Source organism: Vicia villosa, linkage group LG2 (genome assembly GCF_029867415.1).
Source record: "Vicia villosa cultivar HV-30 ecotype Madison, WI linkage group LG2, Vvil1.0, whole genome shotgun sequence".
Taxonomy (NCBI): domain Eukaryota; kingdom Viridiplantae; phylum Streptophyta; class Magnoliopsida; order Fabales; family Fabaceae; genus Vicia; species Vicia villosa.
The window spans coordinates 180,725,480-180,739,892 of record NC_081181.1 but is presented as its reverse complement, the minus strand read 5'-3'; the positions used below and the strand labels follow the sequence as shown (position 1 = coordinate 180,739,892).

General features: G+C 37.0%; 1 protein-coding gene across 3 annotated transcripts; it reads right to left on the bottom strand.

Annotated features, from left to right (window-relative positions):
- Window positions 1–615: 615 nt before the first annotated feature.
- LOC131653159 (pentatricopeptide repeat-containing protein At1g12300, mitochondrial-like) lies at window positions 616–4,811 on the bottom strand. 3 transcript variants are annotated; one of them, XM_058923242.1, is made up of 2 exons: window positions 3,076–4,811; window positions 616–898 (listed from the first exon to the last, which is right to left on the bottom strand). In XM_058923242.1, the coding sequence occupies exon 1, from the start codon at window positions 4,735–4,737 to the stop codon at window positions 3,082–3,084; it is 1,656 nt and encodes a 551-aa protein (XP_058779225.1). In that variant the 5' UTR covers window positions 4,738–4,811; the 3' UTR covers window positions 616–898; window positions 3,076–3,081. The 3 variants fall into 3 exon arrangements, with proteins under 3 accessions (XP_058779225.1, XP_058779224.1, XP_058779227.1); XM_058923241.1 differs by having other exon boundaries at window positions 616–893; XM_058923244.1 differs by lacking the exon at window positions 616–898 and adding an exon at window positions 917–1,779.
- Between the last annotated feature and the right edge of the window lie 9,602 nt (window positions 4,812–14,413).

The window sequence follows — 14,413 nt, the reverse complement described above, 5'->3', positions numbered from 1 at the left end:
TTTATAATCATCCAAGAAAATTTTTGAAAAAATTAATTGAATTTTATAGAAAAATCATGTAATTACATTGTACTCTCTCTTCATCTTATGAAAAAATTTCATTTGTATTTTAATTGTATTTTTATAATATCATAGTATTATAATCCTATTTATTGATTTTTTTATATTTATTATTTCACTATCTTTGATTAAAAAATGTGTTTTGATGAATGATATTAATTTGTTTTGGTGAATAGAATTAATCTTACCGGTGTTTTAAAACCTATCTCGGTTGAGTCTTTAGAAACATTGAATTGAGAATAAAAAAGGTAACTCCCTAGCCTGAGTGAGAGTATTGAAAATAAAAATCTCATCTGTCAAACTTTTATCTATGTTTACAATCGAAAATTGAAGAGAGAAAAAACACTTAGACACAAAAAAATCTATTTAGCAACGATATTTTTGACAATTTTTAAGTATGATGATTTTTTTTAAAACTTTTTAAAGACCATATTATCTGCTTTATCTCGATTTAATGACTATATGATTTTGTTATGAGACTGAGATGTTTGATTGAATCCTTCAATTTTGAGAGATAACTATATATTGAGAGATGAGGGCCCATTGTGCCTATAATTGAAGAACTCATTGTATTCTAATAAGTATTTAGTTGTGAAGAATAGAAGGAAGTCTACAGTTGAGTAAATTTGAACCATCCTATTCAAATACTGAACTAATTGGCTTATCGCTTATCACACTTCTGCAAACTCCTCTCTTCACAGGATTCATCTGCAAGTGAGAGGTGCTCTTATACATTTCCCTGTATTGTGATTATATGTTGCAACAAAAGAAGGCTTCATGCTGCATGCCATTTCTCTTGTTCAGTTGTGCAGCGCAGATCTGTATAGTCCCTTCTGTCCTTCAACAAAAAGTGCAGATAAACTGTTAGTGTAGCACCTCAAGCATATGTACAATAATGAAGCATGGGTAATTGTTAAACAGTTTAGTACATGTACCGGTAATTGTCTGATACTCCATTTTTCTCATATTAACATAATAATATAATATTTAGTGTTTTTTGTTTCTTTTATTGTGATTTGAACTAATTAGCTCTCGTGTTATATTATATAAAAAGTACCTTGATTTTTTTAAACTTCGGTATCTTGTACCCATACTTGTAACTCAATACCGAACCCATGCATCATCGTACAACTAGATCGTTAGTGTATACACAAAAAATATAGTACAGGGTATCCTCCGAAACAATAAACAAAACTAGATATAGAGACTCTTGGGCATTTCAAAACAATACTATATCTGTAGTAGAATCAATATCACTACTAGCACTACTATCTTCCATCCATGGATCCAGGTTTTTCAACTTATGATGGTTGCACAAAATTGTAGTTTTACTTCAAGTTTGGTTTCCTTTGCTCAATATAGGTTCCACACCTTACTAGGAATGTGGCAACATGAATGCTCAACCCTCTCAATGCAACCATCACACAGTCTTACTTTCTTCATTTCCTTCCCCATTCAAATCCACATGTTCAGAAGTTGTAACATCCAAACATGACTTACCAATTAAAGGTTTTCCATCTAACTCAAGGGAAGCCGCTGCTCCAACATTTCCATCCAATCCCAACACAGATATTGAATCAACGCAAACTTACCCTCTTGAACTTCTGACCACACTTTCACACCTCCTTGTGTTCACACTCGCGTATAGATCGATAAAACTTGTATATCCACTTCCAAGCTTTATTTCCGGACGTTCGTCGTCGTCGATGAAGAGTGTACCTGTAGTTTCATAATTGAGTATATGAAACTGGTAGGAATCCTCTTAAATTTGGTAGCAAGATTCCTATATGTGATCAAAACTTGTTGGACTTTATTAGAGTTCAGAACCTAACTAGTATCAGAAGTTGTGCAGCCAATTTTGCTACTGTTGTCACTAAATTCAGAATTGTAACTAATTTGTCCAAACCGAGTAATTCAAGTTCGAATCCCCTCAAATTTGGCATATAGCCTTATTTATGTATTCTTATCTAATGATTTTAAACTTGGTCAAGTTTCCCTACTTTGGGGATATCTTTGTGGTTTCTTTCCAAATTATGTATTAAGAGTCCTACTTTGAATACTTAAGTAATGACTAACTGCACTAATCTCTATTCACTATGTAAAGCTCTTTTAATTCATCAATTTCAGCTGTGTAACACACTCAAAGAATGCAGAAAAACCTGAATACTTAGCATATCATAAATCATATCATTGGTCAGCAGCACCACACATTTTGACCTTAGCTCACATGTTTCTTTTTTGAAAATTTGAGCCACAATTATATCATCCTTTATCTATACATAAATCATACTTGAATACTTATCATATCATCCTTTATCTATTCACAACATTAGTACTTTTGGTTCTTAGCTCTTACTTTTATCCACAACAATGTCATACAAATAATCAACTCTAGCCGCTCCAATGCCCACCACACTTGTGTCCTTGATTATAAATGTAAGTACTTCTAAAAAAACAAGCATCTGAAATGCAATCAATCTCCAGGGCATTCAGAATTACTAGCCGTTTTAAATCACTTCTAGTATATCCATAACATGATACAAGCCATAACAAGTTCCTATATTAATAAGGATAATGTAGGAAATACAAGTTATATTTCTCTAGATTTAGAAACATGAAAAATTCAAAAGAAAGCTCGTTTTCAATATGTTTTAAAACTGTAAATCTCAACATGTACTCCATTTAAGGAATCAACAATACTTATGAAAAAGAAGAATGGTAAATCCAGCAAATTAAATGTTAAGTCAATCTTCTGGAACTGTAGAAAGTTTATAATTTGTAAAATCCCAACACAGCAATATTTTCAAGACAACACCAATTATTATAATATAATTCTACAACTTCCTCTTAAATTTAAACTCATTGATCTCTCGGTTTTCGCCGTAAACTCAACAAAAGAAACATGAATAATAGAAGTTTGTTTTTCATTAGGCGATGCAACTACCAAAACTAAAAAATTTCATAAAAATGAAATATAATTTCGAAATAAAAATGTGTAACAAGAGAGTTGTTTACCTAATTTCAATCTTCTAGAAGACCTCTCGCAATCATTTCACGAAGAAGTTTCTCTGCCTTATCATTTTCACCTTTATCAAACAGTGAACGGACAATGATTTCATAAGTTACAGCATTTGGAACACAGCCATTGTCTTTCATTTTTGACAGCAATGTCAACGCTTCATCAAACAAACCCTTGCCACACAACCCTTGGATCATAACTGTATATGTATGATGGACATCCAGACTGTAGCCCTTAATTAAAAGATTTTGAAAAACCTCTTGTGCATTCTTAAGCTTTCCACTTTGACACAGTCCCTTAATAAGAACATTACATGTATACAAATCCGGTTGAATACCCTGGTCTTTAAATTTTCTTAACAATGCAATTGCCTCTTCAACATGATGCTTTTTGCATAAAGCATCCAATAATGAATTGTAAGTGATTACATCAGGAGGTTGACCTCTATCATGCATCTCATCGATAAGCTTTAAAGCATCTGAGATTCTCCCTAATTTGCTCAAACCATCAATAAGGGAGTTGTAAGCTACCACATTAGGAATAATGTTTCTACAATGCATTTGTTCAAATAAGTTAATGGCTTCATCAACCATATGAATCTTACAAAGCCCATTTATCATGATAGTGTAGCTCCAAACATCTGCACTTGCTCCTCTCTGGGTCAGTGTGTTGAATATATCCATGGCCTTATTCACTTTTTTCAATAGGCAATATCCATCCATTAAAGAGTTATAAGTAACAATGTTAGGTTTTATGTCTTTTTTCATCATCATAGCAAACACATTTTTGGCTTCTTTCACTTTTCCTTCCTTACAAAATGCATCAACCAATATACTAAAGGTATAGACACTGGGGTTGATGTTTTCCAATATCATGTTATTAAACAAAGCAATTGCCTCTTCCAATTTACCAACAATGCAAAAGCCACTAATTAAAGCATTGTAAGTGACAACATCAGGAGAAATTCTCTTAGCAAGCATTTCAAAATATAAATGAAAAGCTTCATTAACAAGTTTATCTTTGCACATACTATCAATAATTGTGCTGTACATTACCACATCAGGTTGAACCAATTTCCCATCAACTTGTCTGAGCAATTGCAAGGCAGCTCGTGTTTCTCCGACTTTACATAATCCGTTGATTAATGTCCCATAACTAACTTGGTTAAGATGAAATCCTAGGGCTACGACCTTGTCATGAAATTGCAATGCTTTATGGATTTCACCATTGAGACAGAGACCCTTGATGATTGTCGTTAAAATTATGGCATCCGGATGATAACCCTTCTTGAGAATGTTGGCAAAAACAGAAAAGGAAAGAGAATTGAGACCCAAGTGAGAAAAGCAATTGATCAAGATGGTCAAGGAGACTAAGTTTGATGCGACTCCGGTAAGTTCCATTTGTCGATGAAGTGAGACGGCAGTTGAATAATGGTAGGCCTTGACAAGGGAACCTAAAATCTTACCGAAATGGACGATGGGTGGGGTAGGATTCTGATGAAGCAAGCGGTTGAATGAGAAAACGAGATTGTCTTTGTCTTCTTCTTCATGATCACGAAATCGAGAATACATCTTCCTCGGAATGAATTTAGGGTTTGGATGTCGAAAATTGGGAAGGAAAAGACAGAAAACAAGAAATCTCGAATTGGAAAGCGACATTGCAATGAAATGGATATCAAAACGAAAACAATGCTTGATGGATCTGAAATGAATATGAATTTAGGGTTTTAATGTCTGGGGTTGCTTTTCATAGATCTAATATCATAAAATTAAATAAAATTCTGATTTCTTTATTATTATTTTTAAATTTTAATCTCTCTAGTTCTTTTATTTCATTTTTTTTAGTTTTAGTTCTTCGAATGTTTTTTTTTTACTTTGTCGTGATTAGGGGTTGGAATAGGCCAGGCCGGTCTACAGGAGCCTATGGCCCAGCCTACATAGATCTACGCCAGACCAGACCTATTTAATAAAGAGGTCAGGCTTAGGCTTTTTTAAAAGCCTATTTTATTTAATAGGCCAGACTTAGGCTATTAAAAAAGCCTATAAAGCCTTATAGACCGACCTATATTTTCATATATATTAGAGATATGTTAGATAAGTTGGTTCATATATATATATATAACAAATGCTAAATAGGTTCAGTTATATATGTATATATAGGCCGACTTACAAGACTTCTTAAGTTATATAGATTAATTGAAAACTTTAATGAGAAACAAGCTTTTTAAATAGACTTTCAGGCTAGGCCAGACTTTTAAAAAGGCCAGGCCAGGCCAAAAAACTGAGCCTATGATAGGCCTTATGCCAGGTTTAGGCCTTTTAAATTTATCGTAGGCCAGGTTCAGGCCTTCTAAAACCTAGCCTAGCCTAGCCTATTTCCACCCCTAGACGTGATGGTTCAATTGATAATGTAATACTACTTTAGTAATATAAATGAAATTTTACATTATTTATAAATTATTTTATATTATAATTATTATCTAAATTATTATATTTGAAAATTAAAAAAAAATTGAAATCAATACTAGCAAATTTTTAAGTAAACAAAATAATTTTTTATTTTGAAATATTAATTAATTAAAAGTTAATATTATTTTATCCCTATTATATAGACGATTTATAACTGTAAAAAAAATGAAATTTCTTTACCCACCTTCCTATGGGGTCACCCCCAGCGAAAACCCCAGTTTACCCATGCTTCGGAAATGCATTTTCGAAGTATTTTTTTAAAAAAATCTTCTCAGACTTCGGAAATGCATCTCCGAAAACACCAAATGGGGGGTGTTTTCGGAGATGCACTTCCGAAAACACCTTTTTTTTTTAAATTTTAGTGTAATTCGGAAGTGCATTTCTGAATTATACAGAAGTCTATTATAATAAATAAAATTCAAATAATATATACAGACCGAGTCATAGTGTGCGAAATATATAATCCGAATACAAAAAAATAAACCCGGACCCCTACTGGGTATGCCTAACCCTCTCTCCCTGGGACCTCCTCTGCCGCCTGTATGCCGCCGCACGGCCCGCATCAGTGACGATCCTCTCCATCACGGCGACTGCCTCTGGACCGCCCTGATCAACGATACCTCGATCCAACGCGTCCCGCCCAAGCATCTCTATCCGCAGGTAGATCGGCAGAAGATCAATGGCGTGGTCATCCTCGGCCTGCTGGTTCTCTAGGATCTCCTTGTGTGCCGGCCTAGGAGCGCCGAGAGCGTCGGGTCTCATCAGAGGATGTGACACCCGATAGAACCATGTGACATACCCCTCCACACTATGTCAGTCCTGGGTGACCCGAATGCGACGATACTCCTCCGGGACCACATGACGCTCCCAATCCTCAAATATGCCAGTGAGCTGCACTCGGGTCACTGTGTCAGGAGCAGCCTCAAAAGGTGACCTGGGTATCATCAGCACAAATCCAAACTGCCGCATGCACCGCTCAAGGAGATATCGCACCATGGTGTTGGTCCCGCATGCCAACCAGCCAGAATATAACGAGATGTTGTCAAAGGGGACAACATCAGTGTAGTCGCTGAATGGCCTCCAACAGATGTCATCGTGCATCGTGCGGTCGAGGTACCCACGGTATGGTCCCACTGCATTGTTCCCCCTCTAGAGAACATATCGGGCGGCCCTGGGCATGGCGTCCTCGTACGCAGAATCAACGCGGAAGCCGTGGATGCGGGGGAAGTAGGAGATGATCCAGCTCTGAAACACAAACACGATAATGTATTAAAAATAAATACGAAACATAAATAAATGTGAAACAATTAAAATGAAACGTACCGTAAGTAGTGTGCAGGATCCGGTCAACTTCCTGGTCCTCCAGTTGGAGGCCTCATTCAGCTTCTGGTATAGGTATGCCAGAACAGCTGACCCCCAGTCCCACTGGTGAACGGTAGTCAAGTCCATGAAATAGCGGAGGTAGGTCACGTCGACATACCTTGCACTCTTGTCCCCAAAGAGTGCAGCGCCTACCACAAACATGTACCAGCACTGGAGAGCGCAGCCACGGTGATACTGCACAAATAGGGCGTCATCCGCCTCCTCGGATTTGGCCGCCGCCACAAGGTGGTGCTCAAAATAAGCTTTCAGTGTGGTGAACCGGATATGAGGCCCATTTGTCGTCTGGCACTCAAAGTCGGTAACTTCTGGCTCCATGCCCAAATAGAGCGCCATCCACTCACTGGCTTCGATCCTCTGGATCCGGGAGTGGTCCAACAACAACCCCCTAATCGGCAAGTGGAGAAGACACTGCACATCGTGCAAGGTGATCGTCATCTCCCCAACCGGTAAGTGGAAAAAAGACGTCTCCCTGTGCCACCTCTCCACAAAGGCACCCTGCATGCCGTGGCTGATGGTGGTATACCCCGTCATGCACAGCCCACTAAGCCCTGAAGCTCTCACCGCGTCGTCAAACCACTCAGCATCCGGTTTAAAGAGACTGAAAACCTTCCAGGAGTGGTTCACCTGTTTCAATGTCTCTCTCTCCTGTTACAACAAAAACAAATAAAAAGTATGTTAATTAGACCGTTAAGAAAATGTTGAATAAACGGCTAAATTAAAAACAGTTAAATAATAAAGTCGGGCAAATTATAAAAAATACCTCTCCCCCAGATACGTCGAGCGACGTGCTCGTGGTAGGTAATCAGTAAGGTAGTGTCACTGGGCCCTCCCGGGTAGCCCTCCTCCTGCTCCTCCTCCTCCCCGTGTGGAGGGTCAACATCCGGTACCTCCTCCGCCTTGTGGTATGTAACTGCCTCCTCCTCCTCCTCTCGCTGGCGGGAAGAAGATACCCGAGCCAGACGACTCCTCGATCCAGATGCAGAAGTACCCTCGTCCATCTGCACGGGAACTCGCACATGTCCCCGTCCCTGCCCCCATCCCTGCGTCGACGCCAGCTGCGCCGCCCGCTCGCGTCTAGCCGACGCAGTCTGGGTCTCTCTACCCTGTCGGATGCGTGCTGGGTTGCCTGTCATATTCCTGAAAACAATTGAAATCAATAAGAATGCGAAACAATTGAAAAAACAAAAAAAAAATGAAATTCTGGACCACTTCGAAAGTTCATTTCCGAAATTGGGAATGAAGGTGTTTTCGGAAATGAACTTCCGAAACACCCCTGCGAAGCTCACTTCTGCAAATTCCATGGCAGACCCCAAAATCCAACATTAAAACAACTTATAATGATTCTAAACAACCTAAATATCACTACCAACCTACCCCTATATCATTTTTTCAATTTCTAACAACCCTAGCATGCATTTGAATTATGGATCTAAGGATTATAAAACTTACAAATTGAAGTGATTGAGAAGCTTTTGAATGTAGTAGAGCAAGTAGATGGAGCCTTTGATGTAGCCTTGGAAGTGGTTTGCAAAAAATCTCTTTGGGGTTGAGTTTGAAGTTGATTTAGGGTAAATGAATTGGGGGGAGGGGTCTGTTTTGCTAAATCTGCAAAACGCACAGTATTTCAAAAATGCATTTCCGAAATGCTGTTTTCGAAATGCATTTCCGAAATAAGACAAATTTTAAAAAAAAAGCGCTTTCGGAGATGCATTTCCGAAAACAGCATTTTCTTGCATTTCGAAAATGCATTTCCGAAGTAAGGGGTATATATGGTTTTTCACCAGAGGTGACCAAGAAAGTAGGGAGGTGGGTAAAGAAATTTCCAAAAAAATTGTGATTCCAACCTTGACACATAAAAATTATGTTCCTTTAGACCTTTTAATAAAATGACACAGTTCATGTGCCTATGTGTAATGTGCCGGCCAGGACGATGTTCTGGACTCTGACGGTCTTTCAAGAAAACGAGATGAGCTGAGGTAGAGGTGTGAAGCTCTTAAGCTAAAAAAATTCGATGCGGAGAAAGAATTGGCTGAACTGCGGGAGAATGCTGATGTCATTAACACTTTATATAAAAAGTTAGATAGGTACAGTCGTCCATCTATTTCGGCTGGATTTTTTTTAAGAAACTTTTCAAAACGTTCTAAACATGCATGCAAAATAATCATTCAAAAATATACATTGATTTAACAGTAGAAACTAAAATGACGTGCATAATAATTTTGTAGGGATCAAATTAGCTTTTATAGAGACCAAAATAAAATTTAGTATTTTAAAGAGACAAAAACATATTTAACTCTAATTTAAATAATAATTATAATGAAAATTAATTATAAATGAAAAAAAAAACAAATAACCAGATATTTCAAAAAAAAAATTTAAAAAACCGGTTTTCAAAAAAATTACCTGGGTAACCAGGTTTAGGGGGGGTGCCCTACACATAAGAGCCACCCCCTTGGCGCCTACATGTAAATTTTTGTACTAATGCGCCAACCCCATGGCGCGTATGTGCATGTCCATTTAGGGCTGCCATGTGGGGTAGCGCCTATGTCCATTTTATTTTTTATTTTATATTTATATAAAATTAAATATTTAATAATTAATTAAAAATACGGAAATATATATTAATGATAAAACATGGATTACAATTTTTTTAAAAGATTGCAAAATTCTAATGTCTATCGTCACCGTAACGACCGTCAGTTCCGCACCTAGGCGCTACCCGAACACGTTGTCGACCCCTACCCCTTTGAGATTACTGTTCCATATTCCTGCTTATTTCCTAAGGTAACCAATCGAGCCTTGAAACGATTGAGAGACCCATCAGAATTCAGTTTCACAGAATACACCCATTTGCATCCTATGGGTTTGATATCAGGGGGACAAGAGACAATATCCCATGTAAAATTCTCTTGAAGGGCCTGAAGTTCCTCATTCATTGCTTTTATCCAGCACAAGTCTTTAACAGCCTGTGGATAACAAGTAGGAATAGATATGCTAGACAGTGAGGCAGTCAGAGAAGTATGTGAGGAGTCATACCTGTCTGGTGAATATCTATCCGGTGCTTTAGATATTCGACCATAACGCCGTGGTTCGACCGGTTCAGGATCAGGTGGCGGATCTGTGTGGGGAGGGGCAGTGGGAACTTGTTTTCTGCGTTGTCTGGCATATGTGATTCCTGGTTTGTAACGTTCTATAGATCGAGGCATAACCGAAAAATTAGGAAGAATAGCAATATCATTTGTGGCAGGAGAAATAGAATGAAACATATATTGGATATCAAAAAATGTAACATTCCGAGAAACTCGAAAACGGTGATTAGAAACATCATAACACACAAAACCTTTAGAGTTGCTATACCCCATAAATGCACATTGAATAGATTGTGCTCCAAGCTTATTTCGTTCAAACGGAGGTAAGTGAACAAAACACACACATCCAAAAGTATGTAAATCACTATAATTAGGCTGAATTTTAAAAAGGCGAAAAAAAGGAGAATTAAAATCAATAACCGTAGAAAGAAGACGATTGATCAAGAATACAGTTGTGGAAAGAGCCTCTACCCAAAATCGGGATGGCACAGAAGCTTGAAGAAGTAAGGTGCGTGTTACATCAAGCAAATGACGATTCTTTCGCTCCGCCATCCCGTTTTGTTGGGGGGTATTGGGACAAGACCGTTGAGACAAGATCCCTTTTTGTTGTAGGTATCCCTGAAATTCATGAGATATATACTCACCTCCCGAGTCAGATCGAAAAATTTTAACGCTTGCTTGAAATTGATTTTCAACATATGTCAAAAACTTTTGAAACATAAAAAACACTTCAGACTTAGATCTGAGAAAATATATCCAAGTAAAGCGACTGTAATCATCAATAAATGCGACAAAATATTTATAGTTAGCATGATATGCTGCAGGAGACATTCCCCACACATCACTATGAATCATCTCAAAACAAGTAGAAGCACGATGGGCACCAGACGGAAAAGGAAGTGTTTTACTTTTAGCCAGTTTGCAAACAGAACATAAAATAGAAGCAGGACGATCATGTTTATTTCCCAACAAACCAGTTTTAAATAAATGAGACAAAACAATAGAATTTGGATGGCCCAATTTTCTATGCCAATCCTCATAAGAGTTCAAAACAGTATCACACGCAAAAGATAAATGACTAGAACTAAACTGGAGCGGAAACATTCTTCCCACTTTAGGCCCCTTCGCGATCACCTTCCCCGACACCTGCTCCTGCACAAGACAACCAACACGAGAAAAAATAACATTACAATTGTTATCCACCAATTGACCAACCGACAATAAGTTGGAAGCAAGTCCGGGTGATACAAGCACGTCACGAAAGTTAGAGTTTATGTCACCAACATCAGTGATAGAAAGTTTATTACCATCAGCGATTTGAATTTGTTGATTACCATTATACGAATGTAAATTTTGCAAGTATTCAGAGGAACCCGTCATGTGATTGGATGCACCAAAATCAAGAAACCATGGTTGAGGAGCATTAAAAGACTTACCCTGAATTCCCAAGGCCGAAAGAGCAGAAAGTACCATTTGTTGAATCATTTCAGGTTGTAAAACACCACTAGGAGATGCACCATTACTGAGAGAACCAACTGCAGAGTTGGTAGTGGCCTGAAATGCTTGAGCTGGACGTTGTGCGGGTCGAGGAGGACGTGTGGGACAATCTGAGATGATATGACCCTGTTGTTTGCAATAGTTGCAAAACTTCTTACTGCAGCTGCGAGAAACATGTCCAAATTGTTTGCAAGAAAAACATTGGACTTGTCGCATATCACGACCCTTTCCTCTACTTTGAGCAGCATATGCAATTGCCACAGGTTCGGAACTGACAACATCATGAGACATGCTTCCTTGAGTAAGTAAACGTTGTTCCTCCCTTAGAAGTTCACCGACACAAGTATCTAAAGAAGGAACAGGATTCCTATTGAGCAAAGCACCTCTGACAACCTCAAATTCTGTACGGAGTTTCATGAGAAATTGATCTCGCCTACTAGTGTTGTAGACCTCTTGAACAGCCGCGAGAAAGGTTTTGGGAACATTAGCACGTATAATAGCAGAGTGTTCTGTCCAGAGATTCAAAAAACCAGAATAATATTGTTGAATAGACAAATCACCTTGTTTATAGTTGGCTATGTCAAGCTCCAACAGAAAACGTTTTGCCGAATTGTCCTGGTTGTAAATGAGCTTCAGATAATTCCATATTTCTTGAGCAGTTGAGAATGAGCGCAAATTATTTATCATCTGAGGATCAATGCTGTTAAGAATCCAAGTGATGATTTGAGCATCTTGAGTTTCCCATGCATCTAAAGCAGTTTTATCTGTCGGAGCCTTAGAAACATCGTCTAAGTGACTCCATAACCCCTTTCCTTTAACATACATCTTGAACTGAAATTCCCATGCCGAATAATTTTTGCCGGTAAAACGAACACAAAAATTATCTCTTTCTTTTTCGGAAGCCATCTGAATTATTATGCAACAAAGGTTCAACCCCACTAATTACTAGATTATTATAATTATTATTATTATAATTATGATTATTATAATAATAACAATTCACCGTCAGCAAGAGCAAACAATTCACAGTGAAACAGTAGAACACTTCTACAATTCTCCGTCAACAACAGAACAAACCAAGATAATAGCAATTCACTGTCAACAATTCACCGTCGGCAAGATACCTAAGAGAAGTCCACTAACAGAACACTCTACAACCCACAAACAGTGCAACAGCAAGCAAACAAACCAAGATAACCAAGAAAATTTAAGATAATCCACGAAGAAGACAATCCACAACCAACCGCGATTTGGAAGGAGAAGATAATCACGATCCAGAATCTCAAACCAAGAACATCCAAGACCAAAAAAAATCAAAATTGCAACTGAGAAAGAAACCAAACACGACCAAGAATAACGTTTCCGGAAGGAATCGCAAAACAAACCAAAACCCTAACCTCAGAATTACGATGGCATAGGTTTGATCGACGAGGCTGATACCATGTCAAGAATTCTTGGCTTAATACTTTTCTCATTATTATTTGATATATATATATATATATATATATATATATATATATATATATATAGGACATATCATATGAGAATGACATATTTATATGAGAATGTGAGAATGGATCTGAACTATTGGATTTTAAAATAAATGGTGGAGATTATGATTGAATCTTTTTTTTCTCTCTCCTGTATCTTGAAATAAATGAAGTAGGAGAGAGAAAAAAAGATTCACTCATAATCTCCACCATTTATTTTAAAATTCAATGGTTCGGATTCATTCTCATATTCTCATATAAATATGTCATTCTCATATGATATGCCCTCTCTCTCTCTCTCTCTCTCTCTCTCTCTCTCTCTCTCTCTCTATATATATATATATATATATATATATATATATATATATATATATATATATATATATATATATATATATATATATATATATATATATATATATATATATATATAGGTTACAGGGCTATACCGATAATTACACTAACTAATTACATTTAATGAGAATAAATCAATTTCTAATTTGTTTCCCTTATTCTAGGAACAAACCCTTATTCTAGGAACAAACTAATTCTTATTCACAGTATTGGTCATAGGAAAATGGGCTAGATAAATAAATTTGTGGTCATAGGAAAATGTTATGGATAAATAAATTTGGTGCATGAGTATCTAAGGTTCCATTACAACTTCATAATCTACTTTAATGCACCTTGGAGTGAAGTATTGATTATTGAGTACTAAAAAGTTCTTGAAATTGTTTGCTAGCTAGAAATGCAGTTTAGAACTAAGAGCTTGCATACTTGTAGTGAACATAATGCTATTTTCAGCACAATTATGCAGCAACCTATAAGAACTTCATCTTTGATAACACATATAAAATTTAGATCAAATGGTACAACTATTATAACTTTTTCAGTCTCTTGGTTGCTTATCAAATGAGAGTTTTGTTGTAAGCAAATGAGTGATTGTAGCTTATTGTTTGTTAATGAATCTTATGTTATTGGTATGAAATTTTCAAGTCCTTCCCTCTATCGTGCAGTTTGGTTCTTCATTTGTCTCCTGATATGTATGGTTCTTGTTTCTTTGCTCATGTGTATATAATTTTACAATGACCGAGGCCCTGTTCTCCGAATATTGATTGTGGTTATGTCAGTTTCTTCTAATACATATGATATAGGATTAGAACCACGTCCACATGTACTATTTTATGTGCAGAATGAGAGAGAGAAGGAGTGCATTAGAGGCGTATTATGTGTGTTGCAATGAGACTTCAGTGAGAACATTTGATTCGACCCAATTCATTCTTATGAATGAGTATTGATTTTGTGAACCTTCACATGGCCCCTTGTAAGGACTGTACAAGGTTGTTTTAGTAAGTATGATAAGTAAGAGTTTGATTTCTTTTTTGTTCATAAAATTAGGTTTACTAT

Bases quoted from the DNA above. Each gene is read 5' to 3' on its own strand.
- LOC131653159 (XM_058923242.1), bottom strand. From the start codon at position 4,737: ATGTCGCTTTCCAATTCGAGATTTCTTGTTTTCTGTCTTTTCCTTCCC.